General features: G+C 35.7%; 1 protein-coding gene across 2 annotated transcripts; it reads right to left on the reverse strand.

Moving 5' to 3' along the window:
* Positions 1 to 44: 44 nt before the first annotated feature.
* On the reverse strand, positions 45 to 5537 carry baalcb (BAALC binder of MAP3K1 and KLF4 b). Of its 2 annotated transcripts, XM_089118553.1 has the most exons (5): positions 5000 to 5537; positions 4770 to 4886; positions 2633 to 3052; positions 1512 to 1708; positions 45 to 955 (listed from the first exon to the last, which is right to left on the reverse strand). In XM_089118553.1, exons 3-5 carry the CDS (start codon positions 2814 to 2816, stop codon positions 788 to 790), a joined length of 549 nt encoding a protein of 182 aa, XP_088974679.1. In that variant the 5' UTR covers positions 2817 to 3052; positions 4770 to 4886; positions 5000 to 5537; the 3' UTR covers positions 45 to 787. The 2 variants fall into 2 exon arrangements, with proteins under 2 accessions (XP_088974679.1, XP_039516073.1); XM_039660139.2 differs by lacking the exons at positions 4770 to 4886; positions 5000 to 5537 and adding an exon at positions 3739 to 3921.
* Positions 5538 to 16396: the final 10859 nt, after the last annotated feature.

Genomic DNA, 16396 nt, shown 5'->3' on the forward strand with positions numbered 1-16396 from the left:
CGAGAGAAAGGTTAGGATACGGTAGTTATTATGTGCTTTCAAAGTACTGCAATAAATATTTAATAACTCAATAAACAGCATCTTCCAGTCAGTAAAGCAATCAAACAGTTTTGGAACAATAGAACAGAGGTTCTTATTTTTGCACATTACCCTTTTTACAGTAAGTGCTAACTTGCTACAGAAACTGTAATTAGGTTTTGAACAAATGTTTGCTCTTGTAAAAACAAAAAAACACTGTTTGAAGGCAACAATTGTGCGATAGTAAGTGTACGGGATATACAAAAAAGGCCTGATTTTCAAATCTAAAATCAACATTGAAGCAATGCATCAACTTCAAATAAACAAACTACTTAAAAATACACTTGTGTTGTTCCTATGTTTTTAAACAATGTAAATATATATATATTTTTCAAAGTCATTCAGTAAGCCTAGTCAATTATCCACCTCTTGATTACCCTCCCTGATATCCTGTGCTTTCAGTGTATGTACAGCAAATGCATTTACTAAGATTCTTTTTGTTGGCATCAGAAAATGAAAAAAAAAAAAAGAGATATGACATAGACATTACAGGGGAAAAATGTACATAAAAATAAACATTATTAAAGAAGAATGTGACTGAATGATGGAACAAACAAACAAATGACCCTTGAATGAAACCTGGTAATCACTGATTAAGCACAGATTAACTTGTTCATTTAGGTCATCCCTGCTTTGTACTTCTTTGGTCCATGACATCCTCACCAAAGCTTTTAAGAAATCGAGGATACAATCTTCACGAGGTACGAGATCATTGAGGCACTGAGTCAACTGACTTCAGACAATCCACCGGTTTCATGACCTCATAGGTGGTTTGCGATGTCTCCTTGATCTTCCCACTCTTGTCCACTTGCCGTATACTTTGAGTCACAGTGATGGTCACTTGCTTGGTGGACATCCTGTTGTCCTGCCATTTTGTCTAATGAAGATGACACAGACAGATTATCAGACATGACAGTTAATATTTTACTACAGTTTTCCCTCAGTTGCTTTCACAATTCCTAAAACCTGCACTATCCCTAAAGAACCTTTAAAAAAATATTTTTTAACTTTAAAGAACCCTTTGTCCCAAGGAAAGGTTCAATTGATGGAGCAAACTTCTTTATGGAACCATAGAAGCCAATAAAGAACCAGTCATTTCTCAAATAAATAAACAAAAGGTCATATAAACATATTTTATTTCAGAGATGGTTTCTCTAAAATGTCCCCCTGAACTATCAAAAAATGTGAAAGCCAAACAAGCTCAAATGTCTCATTAATGTGAAAGGAAGCTACAAGTCTATTTTAATGTTCTAATAAATTGTTTGTGGTTTAAAAGTGAAATACTGTAATAAAGGCTGCTTAAACCAAATGAATGATAATTTCAGGTTGAAAGGGTACATAAAACTGATTTATATTAAAAATTATATAACAGTGTCACAAATGCTAGGTGCAGAAGATTGCACTAAACCATTACTTTGGATAAAAATACTTACAATTTCCTCAGTTCGCAACACACTTCTCTTCTGCACTGTGGTCGCAGAAGAAGACAGCACTTCCTGCTCTTGAGGAGAGAGTATTACAGGGGTGGTGCCAGTGCCAGTTTTCATGTCATTCAGTCCCACCTCAGATATGGCAGAACACACTTTCAGATATGCCTGACCCGGACCAGGCAGACCGTCATCAAAGAGATCTAATTAATCGGATACAAATATGGAAGTTGTTCATTCTTTTGATCATCATAGCACAAATATTTCACAATCATATAGGCTACATCCATCCATGCATCCACCCTTAAAACATTTTTTTTTAAATATATCTTAAAATGTAAGTTATTCCTTTGCTGAATTTTCAGCATCATTAGTGTCACATGATCCTTCAGAAATCATTGTGATGATTTAATGCTTACATTTTATGTTTTAAGAAACATAAAAATTATTATCAATATTGAAACTTGCATAATATTTTTGTGGAAACAGTGATACATTCAATTGTTTGGTTTTAAGTTATTTTTTTTTAAAAGATAGAAAAGTAATACTTTTATTCAGCAAGAATGTGTTAATTTGATCAATTTTATTTATTTTTTCTTCTTTCAAATAAGTTTTTATATATATTGGCGTCTTGCTTACAAGGCTAAGAATCTTGAAACAAAAGAAGACCTAGATTAATTACTCTAGTCATAGTCAATGATCATAGTCAATGCCATGTTGTCTATTTTAACAATCTGCAATCAGTTTATTTTAATATTATAATTTAATTACTGTAGCTGCCCCAAGTGTAACCATTCTGCACAAAGAGATAAGGAGTGCTTATTGTGTTCATCCTTGCTCATACTGTTGTACTGAAGTACTAAAGGGATTCAGCCATCGCCATGGCAACAAGAGACCTACATGAATGAATTGCACACCAACAGCAGACTCGCAACACTTTCCAGTCCTTTTGGGAAGGACATCTCATATGAAGGTTTTGATGTGTTAAAACTGGGGTGTCTAAGGTCAAATTAGACAGTTAACTTAGATATGATGACATGATAGGCATATTGTGACACAAATACAGATTTGTGTTTTTTCAAAACCTTTTAAAAATGCCTCGAAGTATGAGCTCAGTCCATTCTCACCAAGGTTGCCAGTTTTCTCTGATGGGAAGCTTTCCTCTGAAGAGTTTTCTGAGGGGATGCTCTGGATGGAGGACAGGGGGATGTCTGTGTCTGTGCTTGCCAGCCAAGTGGACTCTGTCTCTTTGGTCCAGCTCTCCATATATCTTGGCTCCAACACATCTGTCCTGGAGCCTCCACAACCCATTACTGTATGTCAAAGGCAAATCCACACCTACACAGCCTTGGATTCTAGGTCCATTGGAATACCTCCCGAAAGGCAAATGGAAAAATGGTGTTCATTGCACGAGTCATTGGCATCTTCTTTCAAGCCATAAATGTTACGTTATTTGGCATCAACCACCCATTTAATTTTGTTGCAAAAATCAGTAGTCTTCCGCTGCAGGTGACAGGTCATGCAAACATGGAGATCTGGGACTAATTCTGTGGAAGAAAAAAAAAAAAATAGGCTAGCCAGTTATGTTGTGATCCTAATCCTTTAAAGTAATATTTCAATGTTAAAGTAATAGAATAAAGGAATATTGCACTTTATTTTACAGTGTCTTTAATTGTTACATATGTTGCATAGGCTATAACAGTAAATTATGCATAATTGCATGCAACTAACCCTCAACCAAACCCTAATCATACCCTAACTCTTCTTATAATGATATGATTGGCTTCAGAAATTTCATGTAACACGTCATATGATCTTAATAAGTGATATTTGAATAGGAAATAAGATGTAGCCTATTATCCCGTATCCAAATTGAGTAACGTTAGTTCAGCCCTCGCAATACGCACATGTAAACAAAGACGAGTTTAAAATTGCCTCTGGTCCAAATAATAAAGAAACCAATAAAATATATTCAGAATGGATTTCTAATTTAATTTAAGCGTTGCACAGTTAGTTTCCCCCGTCATGCAATCACTAATCGATTGATAATTTTTTTTTGTTTATACGAGTGTATTGTGTCGTATGCTGTGGTGATGGCGCGCTCCGCTCATACGAACATAATAATATGCAGAAATGCATTTTCCTATGCGGTAGGCAAAAATGTGTTCAGTCCTTCAAATGTGCTGAATGCCTTGCTTGTGGTCTTTCAGGCGACAAAGATTGTTGACATTACCTTAAGTCGACAGAATCAGAGTCAAGAGTCGAATAGTTTTCTTCGGTATCCGTTCACAGTATTGTTTACTCTTTTCAAAACACAATTACCAAAATTCGTAGAGGAGGTCTACCGCGACGGAAAATAACCCAAACACTGAATGATGATGACACCCCCCATCTCTCTCTCTCTCTCTCTCTCTCTCTCTCTCTCTCTCTCTCTCTCTCTCTCTCTCTCTCTCTCTCTCTCTCTCTCTCTCTCTCCTGATGTGAAATGACGCTGACCCTCCCCTTTTTGGTGGTCTATGTGTGGTACGAAGTGATTTTGGATATTTCATGCCACTTAAAAATCCACCCGTTTTCATTGCTTTGCTATTTAAAAAAGCTTTATTTGCTATTTATTTGCTTTGCTATTTTTTGCTATTGCAAAAAAAAAAAAAAAGAAAAAAGAAAAAAAAAAGTACATTACTGCTACTTATGCTAATGCATGCCCTATCTCTTTCAATAAAATAATAAAGTAATCAAAATATGACAATACCCATCATAAAAATATCAAATTTTGGCCATTAAATTTTTGGCCATTAAATATTTTAAATTTCATTTATATTATAATGATATGAATGAATAATTTAAGTTATTATATTAAACCAGCACAGTAACATGATAGTTCACCCAAAATTAAAATAATCTCATGTTCCAAATCTGTAGGCTACGACTGACTTTCTTCTATGGGGCGGAATATTTAAATTTTTTTTTTTTTTTTTTTTTCCATTCAGACAAAAGGAGTCAATGGAAACCAAAACTGTTTAGATTATCTTCTTTTGTGTCATAAAGGTGTCACAAAAGTCACCAACCCAGTCACCAGAACTACACCTGCACAGCATCCTTTCTGGTTCCCACCTGCACTCACTCAGCCATCATCATCACAACTGCTACAGTTAATCACTTATCACCCATGCACTGGATAATTATCTCTCTACATAATCAGTCACGCTCCTCATCACAGTTGTCTTGTCTCATTGTTCAACACTGAACTTCAACCTGATTACTTACCTTTGGCTTACCTACTCATGCATCAAACTGTCCCATCCTTCATCTTCTTTGTATCCTCGTCTGCCTGACTTCAGTCCTTTTTCCTTCAGTCCTAACTTAGTCATTTCTCATCTCAACCTGCAACAGAAAAGACCTGTCACTCATGCCAGTACCACTATAACAATCTGGTATCCAGAGAGTCGCCTGTTAACTTCATGTGTGTTTTTCAATAAACTCAGTTCAGATGTTACCAGTGTCTGCACTCTTCTGTTCCATGACAATAGGTTTGGAACAAAACCGGCAACTGGCTTCCCGCTTTATTGAAGCATGGTCAAAATGCTTCCTAGGCGTCATTTAGAATAGATGACGCCTTGGGATGAGAATGGGCTGGCTTTTAAGCCCCATGTTGGTGTAAGGACCCCCTGGCCCCACCTCAGGCCTCTGAACACATGATTCCACTTTTGATCCATTGGATCCACCTTGGCTCCATGTTCCTTCATTTCCACCGTGGACAGTCATCCCACTGGCTCTGCCGGGCTCCCTCATCCCTCTGGCTCGTCCCTCGTCCCTTCCAGGCCTCTGGCTATGCCTCAGATTTCCGCCCCTTTGGTGCAATCGGGCTCCAATTTCCCTCTGGCTCCGCTATTGTCATCTGCCGCTAAGCTCCGCCACATTCAACTTCTCTGCCTCGGTCCCATGAGCCGACAGCTCTGCCTTGGCCCTCCAGACATGCAGTGTCACTCTGTGTTTTCGGCCCCTCGGCTCAGCCCAGGTCTCCAGCTCTCACGGCTCAACCTCTGTTGTAAGTCCCCTTTGTTCCACATAGACACACACCAGAACTCCTCCCTCTGCTGGTTCCACCTTGGACTTTCTGCCCCATGGCTCTGATGTGGGTTGCTCCCTGGCTCTACATGAAGTGAGACTATGTGTATGACTATGCAAGAATATGTATGTTTGAATGCACTTTGTAAAAATAATTTCTAAAAATATCCCCTATGACCCGATATGCTTTTAAAATGATTGTGTGAAGTAGAGAACTAAAAGATAAAAATTAGCTAAAGTGTTTTGTCATCAAACATCTGTCTGGCTACGCCTCAGCTTTCCACTCCTTTGGCACAATCGGGCTCCAATTTCCCTCTGGCTCCACCATTGTCTTACTCTCTGCCTCGGTCCCAAGTGCCTCGGTGAAGTTATAAGGGGATTTATTGTGTTGTTATTGCCTCTTCACGATGACTTGTTTGATTTAGTCCTCAGATGTAAGTCACTTTGGATAAAAGCATCTGCTGAATGACTAAATGTAAATGTAAATGTCTAAAAGTATATTACATATCTCAAATCATTGAATGTGCTTAAACACTGACCTAGACATCTGTGAATAATAAAAGGCAAAATGTTGTAAACCATTTATTAATCACTGTAACCTGCAACACTAAAATATGCCATAAAATGCTGATGGGAAGCAATTTAATTGGGTTTTAAAATTAACTGAGCAAAGCAGTTCTGAGTCCTGGTTATTTTAAGCTTTTTTCACCAGATGGGGGCAGTGCAGACATTGTTATAAGATCCAAATATTATAAGTTCTCTATAGTTAGTTTATATTGCTCAAGTAACATTACTTATACTGTATATCTTGTTGAAAACATGGTGCTTCTTATTGTTGTTACAATTGTGATGCATTGCTTTAAGGATTCTTTGAATAGAACATTTAAAATAACAGAATTATAAATAGACATGTTTGGTAGCAAGTCTTTACTGATTTTTGACCAGTAAAAGTATGAATTCTTAAAAAATACAAAAAAAAACGTACTGACTCATGTCAAAAGCCATGAACAAGATTTGCTACTTGTTAGTTGAAGTTCTAAGGGGAGGGGTATTCTAATACTAGAAAGTGATTGATTGGACAAAATTCTGTGTGGTGCAGTATGAGTCATCATTTTTTTTTTTTTTTGGATCAATTACCTAGAAGAAAAAGACTGAATTGTAAATATCCATAGCTACTTTTTGTGTTTTTTTTTTTTTTTTTTTTTCAAAGTTTAGAAGTGCACTATACAAGCCACTAAACTCTCATTTTGGTGTAATGGGGTCTTAAATAGCAGAAAATCATTACTCAAGCTCATATCTACTTCCACAGACTTCTTGTATTGTATTTTCTTGACTTGTTTTTGGCTTGTTGTTATCCCTCCAAATGCAGCTCCCTCTTTTCAAAGCACTTTCATTGCAGTGCAGTGGTGCAGTTGACTTAGAAATGAATAAAAGGAAACTTCTAGCTAAACGAAAGAGCAAACACGGCATTTTAAACAAGCTCTCTCTTGTTTTTTTCATCAGGCCAGAACTGTTACTGTTTCCCCAATAACAGTTGCCCACTTTATATGGAGTGAGAGTAACTTTAGTTGCCCACCCTATATTTTGCTTTGTCAAGGTCCCCGTGTCAGCTAAGATTCCCATCAAGACTAACGTCTACTGGCAGAATATACTCCACTCTTCTGAGCCCACAATTTTTCGCTCAGTCGAGCCAAGCTCAGTCCACACAACGCTGGGAGTTAAATCCACCTCATCCATCACAGCCAGACCTGATGCAGTCGGCAGTGGGCACACACACACACACATAAGATATATGAGGAGGAACCAAACTAAATTATTTCATGGCCCTAAAACAGGATTAGATGTGAACAGTCTTTTGCGATTTCAGTCAATATCGGTCCTTGTCTGATTTTTTTTTTTATGTATTAGCATTGGTAGATAGATATTGAATATTTAATTGTGAACACTCCTTTTCTCATCTAAGTCAATATTTTAAAACACTATTTAAAACACAACATCAGTGTTTTGATTAACTTTTAAATGTTTAAATATGTTTAAATAAATGTTTAAATGTAGCATTTAAATAATTAATTTTAGTGTATTTATTGACTCCTTTTTTCAGTGTATTCTTTTTATTTTATTTATGCATAGAATGTTTAAATCTATTTATCAGTTGATTTGTCGGTTATCAATAATTATTGGCTTATCGATATCGGCCAGAATTGCCTCCCTAACATTATTACTTAATTAAAAAAAAAAAAAAAAAAAACAACGTGCAACAACAGGTTACTTTATTTTGACAAAAGTGGAACTTATTTTTCACTATTCATTTGGGCACATGACAAATGAATAGATGTGCTTTGTACCTTTCAGCACATGTAAATCAGCAGTCCTCTGAAGCATCCGTATGTGGTTATATTCCAGCCAGCGTCTTTAACTAGGGAAGACTAATCAATAGAATTCATTAAACTATGATGGCCTCTTGTTGATAGACCTTTCGTCTGTTCATTTCGCTACAGTAAATGAAATGTGGCAGCTTATTTAAAAATGCTGACCCCTGCGCTGACTAAGGATTTGAGCAGAATAAAAGGACTTGGCATAAAAAATAATGTTTAACTTAAAGAGCTCAAGCATATTAGCATAATAAGAGCTCACATGTTGACAGAAGGAAGCAGCCTGTGGATGTCAACTAGCCAGCTGGCCCTTCCTGATATTTCTGGAACATTCAGATTTTTTTGCTCGACAGGCATAAAGTTTTTTGGCTTTTGGATTCTCTGCTTTTTGCCGCTTCATTCTCTAACAGACGAGATAGTGAACGGTTCAGAGTCTAGGAATGTTCCAGATTGAACATTATCAATAGCTTGTTAAGCAACAGTGAAAGGAAAGTCTGTTTCCATTCGCTTCATTTGAGGAAACAAAACTAACTAAATGTGCTTGCAGATTTGTCTTGGCATGAGGTCCTTGTCATGACAGTATTGGTTTAGCTCTCTTTGTGCTTTAGCAAGAAGCATATAATGCTTAGATGCACAGTTAAAATGAGTCTGCAATAGCGTGTTGTGTCATGTACGCGTTGTTCGGTAAAGACTAATGAAGCACATTCTTTCCCCCTGATTAGTCATATAATTTTTGTATGTTTTGGGGCGTATTTTGTTGTATAGACGTAGATGTAGTACTGGGAGATGAAACCTGGAATCAGCAGTGACAAATACGTTCATCCAGTGTGATGAGAAAGATCTCTCTTTTGTATGATAAATTAACCTATAAATGGCAGTATATGTCCTACAGCTTGAAATCAGTCTTTCTGATGCATTGAATGTATTGCATTACATGTATTGAAGCATGTGTGAATTAAAAAGAGCAAAATGCATGATAAGTAGTGTGCTGCAGGGCATTCACATCATGCTGGATAAATGGAGAAGAGTAGCAGCAACACATTTGAGTCCTTAATGGACAGCATAGCATCCAGAATGACAACTCATTCATCATGTTCTTTAGACTATTTAAAATTTTCTTCAACTTATTTTTTTTCATTGCAGGGGATCCTATTCAACCAGACGTTGTAGCCTACCACTCTAAAAAAAAAGGGTTCTTCAGTGGTTCTTTGCGGTGGTCATGGTGCATCATAGCACCACTACCATATAAAGAACCTGTTAAGCCCAGTTTGGTTCTTCTGCGGTTCTTCAGTGGCTCCTCAGTGGTTCTCTGTGGTAGTTAACGTGCTCTATGGCACCTCGAAGTGGTTCCCTTATGATTACAAGCCAATGAACCACTTTTAGTGCTATTTAGCACCTTTTTTTAGAGTGTACCTGAATTCAGAAAGGTAGGTTTTGGGAATAAGCTGTGCTCTTGCAAAACTGCAGTTGTTGCTGTAATTTTAATTACAAGGTCGTGGAAAAATTGTAGTCCTGGGAGCCAAAGTGTGATTGATACATGTTTATTATTTCAATTTCATCATTATGTTTTAGTGGTGTTGGAGCTCTATTTTACCCATAGCTTAATGAAACTAAAAACAAAACAAAGCATTGCATTGTCTTGAGTACACAACTAAAACATGGACGGATATTTAATTGCTCTAATAACAATAAGTTTAGCTCTGATGTTAGTGGTTTCTTTAACTTTTACCAGAATATTATGTAATCGGTCACACATTTCATCTGTGGATTTTTATTTTATTTTTATTTTTTACATCCATACAATGAATGTCAATGGGGTCCAAAAATGTCAAGGTAAAAAAAAAATGGACTTAACAATTTAATAAAGTAATCTCTACATCTTAAGTGAAATATTCACTTTCAGATCAAATCAAATCCTTGATCAAGTTATATAAAGAGCTCAACTAATTTGGACCCCAATGACTTTCATATTATGGACCTGAAACATTCTTCTTCTTATTAAAAAAACCCTATATATAATGTTTGTAAAAACGAAAATCATGTTTAGATGAGATTAAGTAAATGACAGTATTTGCATTTTACATTTTCAAAAGACAAAAGTCAAGCAAAAGTATTTAAGAGAGAGAGTATTGTTTGTTTCACTGTGCTCTTCAGGTGTTTTTACTATTTTGCTGATAAATGCTTGACCAAACTAGAACAGACAGGCAAGCTGACGACAGCAGCACTCCAGTTAACTAACCTCCTCCTCCACAATAGCTTCAGCACAAGCTTTTTTTTTCATCTTGTTTTGGCTGCAAACTTTAGAAAATGTTGTACGTTCTTGGATTTGCATCCATGGATGATGTTTTGCATACAAAAAAAAAAAAAAGACTAGGGCCAGATAGTGATATAGGGAGAGACTGAAAATGAAAGAATAGAGAGCAAGTTCTCACCCTTCAGTAAAGAAGGGAAAGTCCATTCTCTGATGAGTCGCCCATGGCTGACGGGTGAATGATCCTCACTAAACTTGATATGCCGGGTCATCAGTGAGATCTGACAGACACAAATGATTTAATGCTCATGAGGAGAATGGTGAAACGCGTCTTCTATTTGCCCTTTATCATCTCAGCCTGAGAGTTTACTACAAGTTTGGTTCAAGTCAGTGCTGATTTATGGGAAAGTTGGAATGTACAGTTCTCTGCTTATAGATATAGGAAGAGAAGAAATCCAGTGACAAAATCACTCAAAATAAAATCTCTTAAAACACACCTTTCACACTCTCAATTGTTTAATTTATCTACAAATGATAGAATTTACATGAGAACTGTGTCATCATAGTTTCACTCATTCTATTGCACACTGTGATGCAAAAGACAGAGTTTGGAAATTACAATTTATAGTTTTCTTTGCATAAAAATGACCACCTCGCTAAGGCTAATTTCATAGTATTTTATCTATCCCGAACACATACATAAATATAAAAATGGTGTTAATATTTTCACACTTTTTGCATAATTTGATTTGGAAATGATGCACAAAAATGTCCTGCTCAAATGATTTTAACCTTGATTTGTCTGTTTACATGTCAATCTTCACAAATTATGCGTGCCGGAAATTATGCCACAACTGCGGAACAACCATTTATGAACAATACAATACATAAAAGCTATTTGAAAAGTGCCAAGATAACAATTCAAATTAAAAATGTAATTTTTTTTAGCTTTAATAGAAATTAATCCCTGACAAATGGTGAACAATCATTCATTGTTTGTTTGTTTGTTTTTTCCCTCATACAAATGACCAGACTTAGAGACAAGTACTACAAGAAACAAATATATTTCTGAAAAGGAAAGAAATGCATTACTGCATATGCACCAAAGTCTATTACACTTGTGTAACATTTCAGGGTCTCAAGCTTTAAACCACACACATAATAGAAATGCAGATGTTGGGATTGCAAAACAGTGTCCTATCCTTTTAAAAATATGTTTCCCTTTGAAGAATTAGAAAGAACAGATGAACTTTTAGTTGTTTTAGTAACTATTTGTTTTAGTTCATTTACTCTACTACATCACTCATTTGGATTTAAAAATGATTCTAGTCGTAAAACAATACTGGACATGGCACATAGCACAAAAATCAATACAAAACAATATGTCCTGCTTTTTTATCCATTTCCTTTATGTTCAAGAGAACGGATGGTGTGCTTATGCAAGTAGTCCAGACTTGGTCAGCATTGAACTTATTCCAACATCGCGCATAAATAACTGAATATGCACTCAGCTCATAAACCATAAACAAAGTTGATTTCCAGGAAACGTCATTCTTAGTCAGCCTATGACGACGAGGTATAAAACAGAGCGCAATAGTCCATTTAGACATCCTGCAGTCCAGTGCTGCCATTTACATAGCCTGTAAGTAACTCAGTGAGACACACAGTAGATGATTGGATGCCCTCCATTTCAGCAGCACCACTGCCATTCTAAAGCAATATTTAAAACAATGAGTCTTTTAGGTGGTTTTTATAAAATGAAAATGTGGAAATTATATTGTTCTACCTTCTATATTCTCTCCTGATTCATTGTTGTTTTCTTTGCAGACTTACATTCTTGTTGTTTGTATTCTTACTGCTTAAAGGTACAAATGTTTCTAGTTTAGCTGGCATTGTGCATGTCTTTGAGAAGAACTTTCCAAAACGGTAATTACTTTCCAGCTGAAGCTTTGCAGGCCTTGTGGGAATTTCTACTTCTGGAGGAGATTTGTTGAGACTTAAGACAGCAGGTCTGGACAAGTTTTCAGTTTCTCTGGTAAAAATAAAATGCAGGAAACAGGAACATTTGGGATTGGGATTAGGGAGATTTAATGTCATAAAACATCAGATCTGATTAGCACAAAGAGCTTCATCAGAATAAGAGACAAAAAAGAGATAATTTATTATTATTGTTGTTATTATTATTATTACAGAACACATTTTGAAGTAAGGATAAAAGCATACAGCTATGCCCAGATGGAAATATTTGTATATCATGGATACTGTTCATTTACTGCACATTATCATGCATAATTTAATGTCTGTTAAATAAATAAAATACATAAACAAAGAGAACTGGGACTCACCAATTAGAATCAAGAATTCTAGGGAGACGTGTAATAATAATAATTAAAAATGAATAAATCAAAGTCTTCAAGAAAGCTTGGACCGAGAAATAAGTTTGTATGTTAGCACAGAATAACCATATAAAATGAAGTTACCTCTTTTTCAAATGCATGCCACTTGGTGGCAACAGTAACACATTTTGTAGAAATTTTGTCAGTGAACAGTTCAACCCCTCAGTTTAATCAGTTCTATTTACTGCATAGTCTCATATAACAGTAATTCCCTTCTTTTCACAAATAGGGGAAACAACTATAACATATCTTCTTGCTTCAATGAGCAATATGCAATTCTCTTGCTGTCCAGATCATTCATTTTGCAGTTCATTCTACATTCATATAAGACATTTTGTAAAGTAAATAAAAACATTAGTGTATGTTTTACAGGAAAATACTATTTGTTCCAAAATTTCATATTTAATGCAGTGTTACTTGCCATTTCTTTGTAATCATTTGTCAATTTAATTTTGTTTTGTTTCAAAGGGATTTTTTCCATGCACTTGTGAGATATAGTGTATAGAATACAGATTCTGGAATCAATACAATTTCCCTAATAAAATAGAGTGACAGTAAGACATTTGTGACAATGATCATGTGACTCTTTGTGCATGCAGTTAATAAAGCTTGAGTGATCCTGTCATTAAGGCAAAATAGGGACAAACCAAGACATTCTCAAATTCATGTTAATTTTCCAAATAAACTCACAACATTTTATTCAAATTATTATACTAATGCAATTTATAATTGTTATTATTTTATTTTTGTTCATTATTTAACACATTTTAACCAGAATGTATAATAACTCTTCACTTTTCAGGCAGAAATTAATAACGTAACTAATAATCTCTAGTTATAGGTTTTCACAAATTTAATCAACCTCAGATTTACAATCACAACGTAAGCTCAGTCTAATATGCTATTAATGAGAATTTGACGTTTGACATGTCTCTCCACACTCATTAGCATAAAATGTGCCAAAATGTATCAAATATTTTCCTCTAATACATCTAATGGGATAAATATAGTTTTTATAGTATAGTATTTATATAGTATTTATTAATACTTTTATGTATTTATTTACTACAGAATACTATTGTAAAGACTGTGTTGATTTATTTATATAGTATTTATTAAGCTCAGCATGATGCAAGGGTCCGTTGCGTTTGTGCTACAGTATATAAACACCGACCACAAATTATTAAGGTTAAAAAAAGTGTAATATTTATGTAATGGATATTATCCAGTCATGGCCTCTAAAACCATCTTGCAGGACTTTGGCTTTGATTACAGCAAGGCCATGTACAAACGACCTTCATTTATGCAAGGGAGAGTGAAAGAGCATCTCTGCTCACTTATGGGCTCACAGTGATTAAAGTAATCCATTTTCTAAATGTTAGTTATATAAACAACATTTAAACTGCTATACCCTACGCTGAAGAGTTTCAAGAGTGCTCTTGAGGACGGATTTGTCTTCCTGTTCACTGCTTCTTTGAAAATAATGTGTAATGGTTCCCTAATGACTGCCAGCGCCAAAATATGTTAAATGGACAGAGACAATTACAGGAGTGAAAAGGCGAATGCAAATGAGGTAACATATAAGGCTAGTGCCTTATCAAAGCAAGTATAAACAGCCTATAGATTTGTGTGTCATGTTCCAAGCGCATATATTGCATATAGCATATTTCCAAATGTGATTGCTGTGACTGAAATGTGTCAAGTTCATGCAAAACATGTTTACACTTTGTTTGCAAACGCTTGCAGCAAATGTACCGTGGCAACTATGAAGAAACATAAATAAAGAAACATAAATCTAATTTGTCATCTAAATGGGCTGAATATTTAGATTCAGACAGTGAGATGGTAATGAATGTGACTGAACACCAAAAGTAGTTTCAAGGGGGTAAAAGATGTTTTTGACTTGTTGAACATGGAACTCAATAAGTCTAAACAGTTATAAGTATGACAAAATATTACCTATAAAACATTAGATTCATGCTCATGAAAAAGTCTGTATTTATTTTTGAATGAAAGGGATTTCAAAGTCTGAAACACATTTCCCACTCATTTTTTCAAGTGCTGATTGGCAACAATAAGCACAAGTTGATAATCAAGAACCTGTCTTTACTCACATCCTATTGAGTATGAATTGGTAAATGCATGTAATAAGTGGCTGGTTGTAAAGTTACGGTTTCCTTTAGCGTCAGTTAGCTGACGCCGTATGCTAAAGGGCGCCTAAAGCGTCAGATATTGAAGCATGGTCAAAAGGTGATGGCTTGGGGTGAGAATGTGTTGCAAGTTAACAAGCTTGAGGTGAAACTGTTACGGAATTCAGAAACCTTGAGAGAAGCCAAGACTCAGAACAAAGATTCAGAACTACCTCTGGTTGATCTGGTGGATAAATGTTGAAAAGACAGCCTGTCTCGTGAACTCCAGCAGCCAACATGAAAGGCAGAACAGTGCAGGCACAGGACATCCCTGAGGCAATGGAGACCCACCCTCACCCTCTCACTGTTTAAGTCATAGACCTTAGTTAGGGTAGCGCCATATTTAATTTTTGACAATGAAACAATGCTGTGAGGGATAGGGATTACATCTCAATGGAGGGTACTGTTGTTTGACAACACACCAATAGTTAAAAAAACTGTCAGTAGGCAAAAACTAAAAAACAAAAAGTTGTGAGTAGTGAAAATTACATGATCCACAATGTTTTTACAGTTTATACATATCACTCAGCCTCATTTCATCCAAGTTAAATTCACTATGGTGTCTGATGCCTGATTAAGGTCATAAGGACTGTAAAATAGAAATTGAGGCATCAATGTGCCATATGTGAATAAATGTGTCTGGTGGCAAGATTGTTCAGACTGATTCATGTGTTTTTAAAGGCAGATTCTAAATGGACATTATTTATCATCCGTAGATTTAGAGCCTATAAAGTGCCAGACGTAGCACTTCTATTAAACTCAATGCAGAACTCAATACACTTATTCTGCTTCCATGTGTGGAATGTAAATGGGTCAAAGATAAATCATCCAGAGCTAGTTTTGGAAAGTTATCTAGCTACACTATATACAATTAATGATGTGTGTAACCAAGTGCAAGCATTTAACTTTTGTGTGTCTGTCTGAATTAAAGTATTAATTAAATGAACAATGTGATCTTTCATTTCTAATGCTGTTATAAACAAGGGTGTGTTTTAATTCCACAGTTAATTAAGTTGAAATCCTTAACTAAACAAAGCAGCCAATTATGACTGTAACACATTTTAAATGTCAGTAATTAGACGCTGGCCACTAGCACATAATTTCAAGTATGAGCTAATGCGGTGCTAATAGTATATGGGAACATGCTAATGTACTGTATGGAACTGGATAACTATTCCAACGCATTCTCATCCTTTAACGTCATATAGAACGCTAGTGACAAAACGGCGCTATACTACGCACATGGCACCCGTTATCGTTAATATAACACGTGCTGTGAGGGCTAAGTTTAGGTGTGGGGTAGGGTGTACGTGTCATATTCACGCTAAAGGATTTATAACGTCTTGGGTTCGCGTGTTATATTAACGATAAAGGGAGCCGTGTGCGTAGTATAGCGCCGTTTTTGCATATAGCGTTCTATATGACGTTAAAGGATGAGAACGGGCTATTCTGAATGATCTGATCCAATCTGACTTTTGACCTGTAATGCTGCCTTAATCATAATCATACACACTGCTTCATCCATTGGCTATAGGAGACTTAACTAATGCAATTTCCAGTCTTAAAGGTGACTTTTTTGTTTTTTGCTTAATGCAAGTTTGCAATTTTGGAGTACACA

The sequence above is a fragment of the Pimephales promelas genome, chromosome 13 (assembly GCF_988280905.1).
Source record: "Pimephales promelas chromosome 13, fPimPro1.hap1.1, whole genome shotgun sequence".
Classification (NCBI taxonomy): domain Eukaryota; kingdom Metazoa; phylum Chordata; class Actinopteri; order Cypriniformes; family Leuciscidae; genus Pimephales; species Pimephales promelas.

Excerpts from the sequence above, each read along its gene's own strand:
- baalcb (XM_089118553.1), bottom strand. The coding sequence starts at position 2,816 with ATGGGTTGTGGAGGCTCCAGGACAGATGTGTTGGAGCCAAGATATATG. Across the intron at positions 1,709-2,632 it reads AGAGAAAACTGGCAACCTTG|ATCTCTTTGATGACGGTCTG; the intron begins GTGAGAATGGAC and ends CCGATTAATTAG. Across the intron at positions 956-1,511 it reads TGTTGCGAACTGAGGAAATT|ACAAAATGGCAGGACAACAG; the intron begins GTAAGTATTTTT and ends CATCTTCATTAG.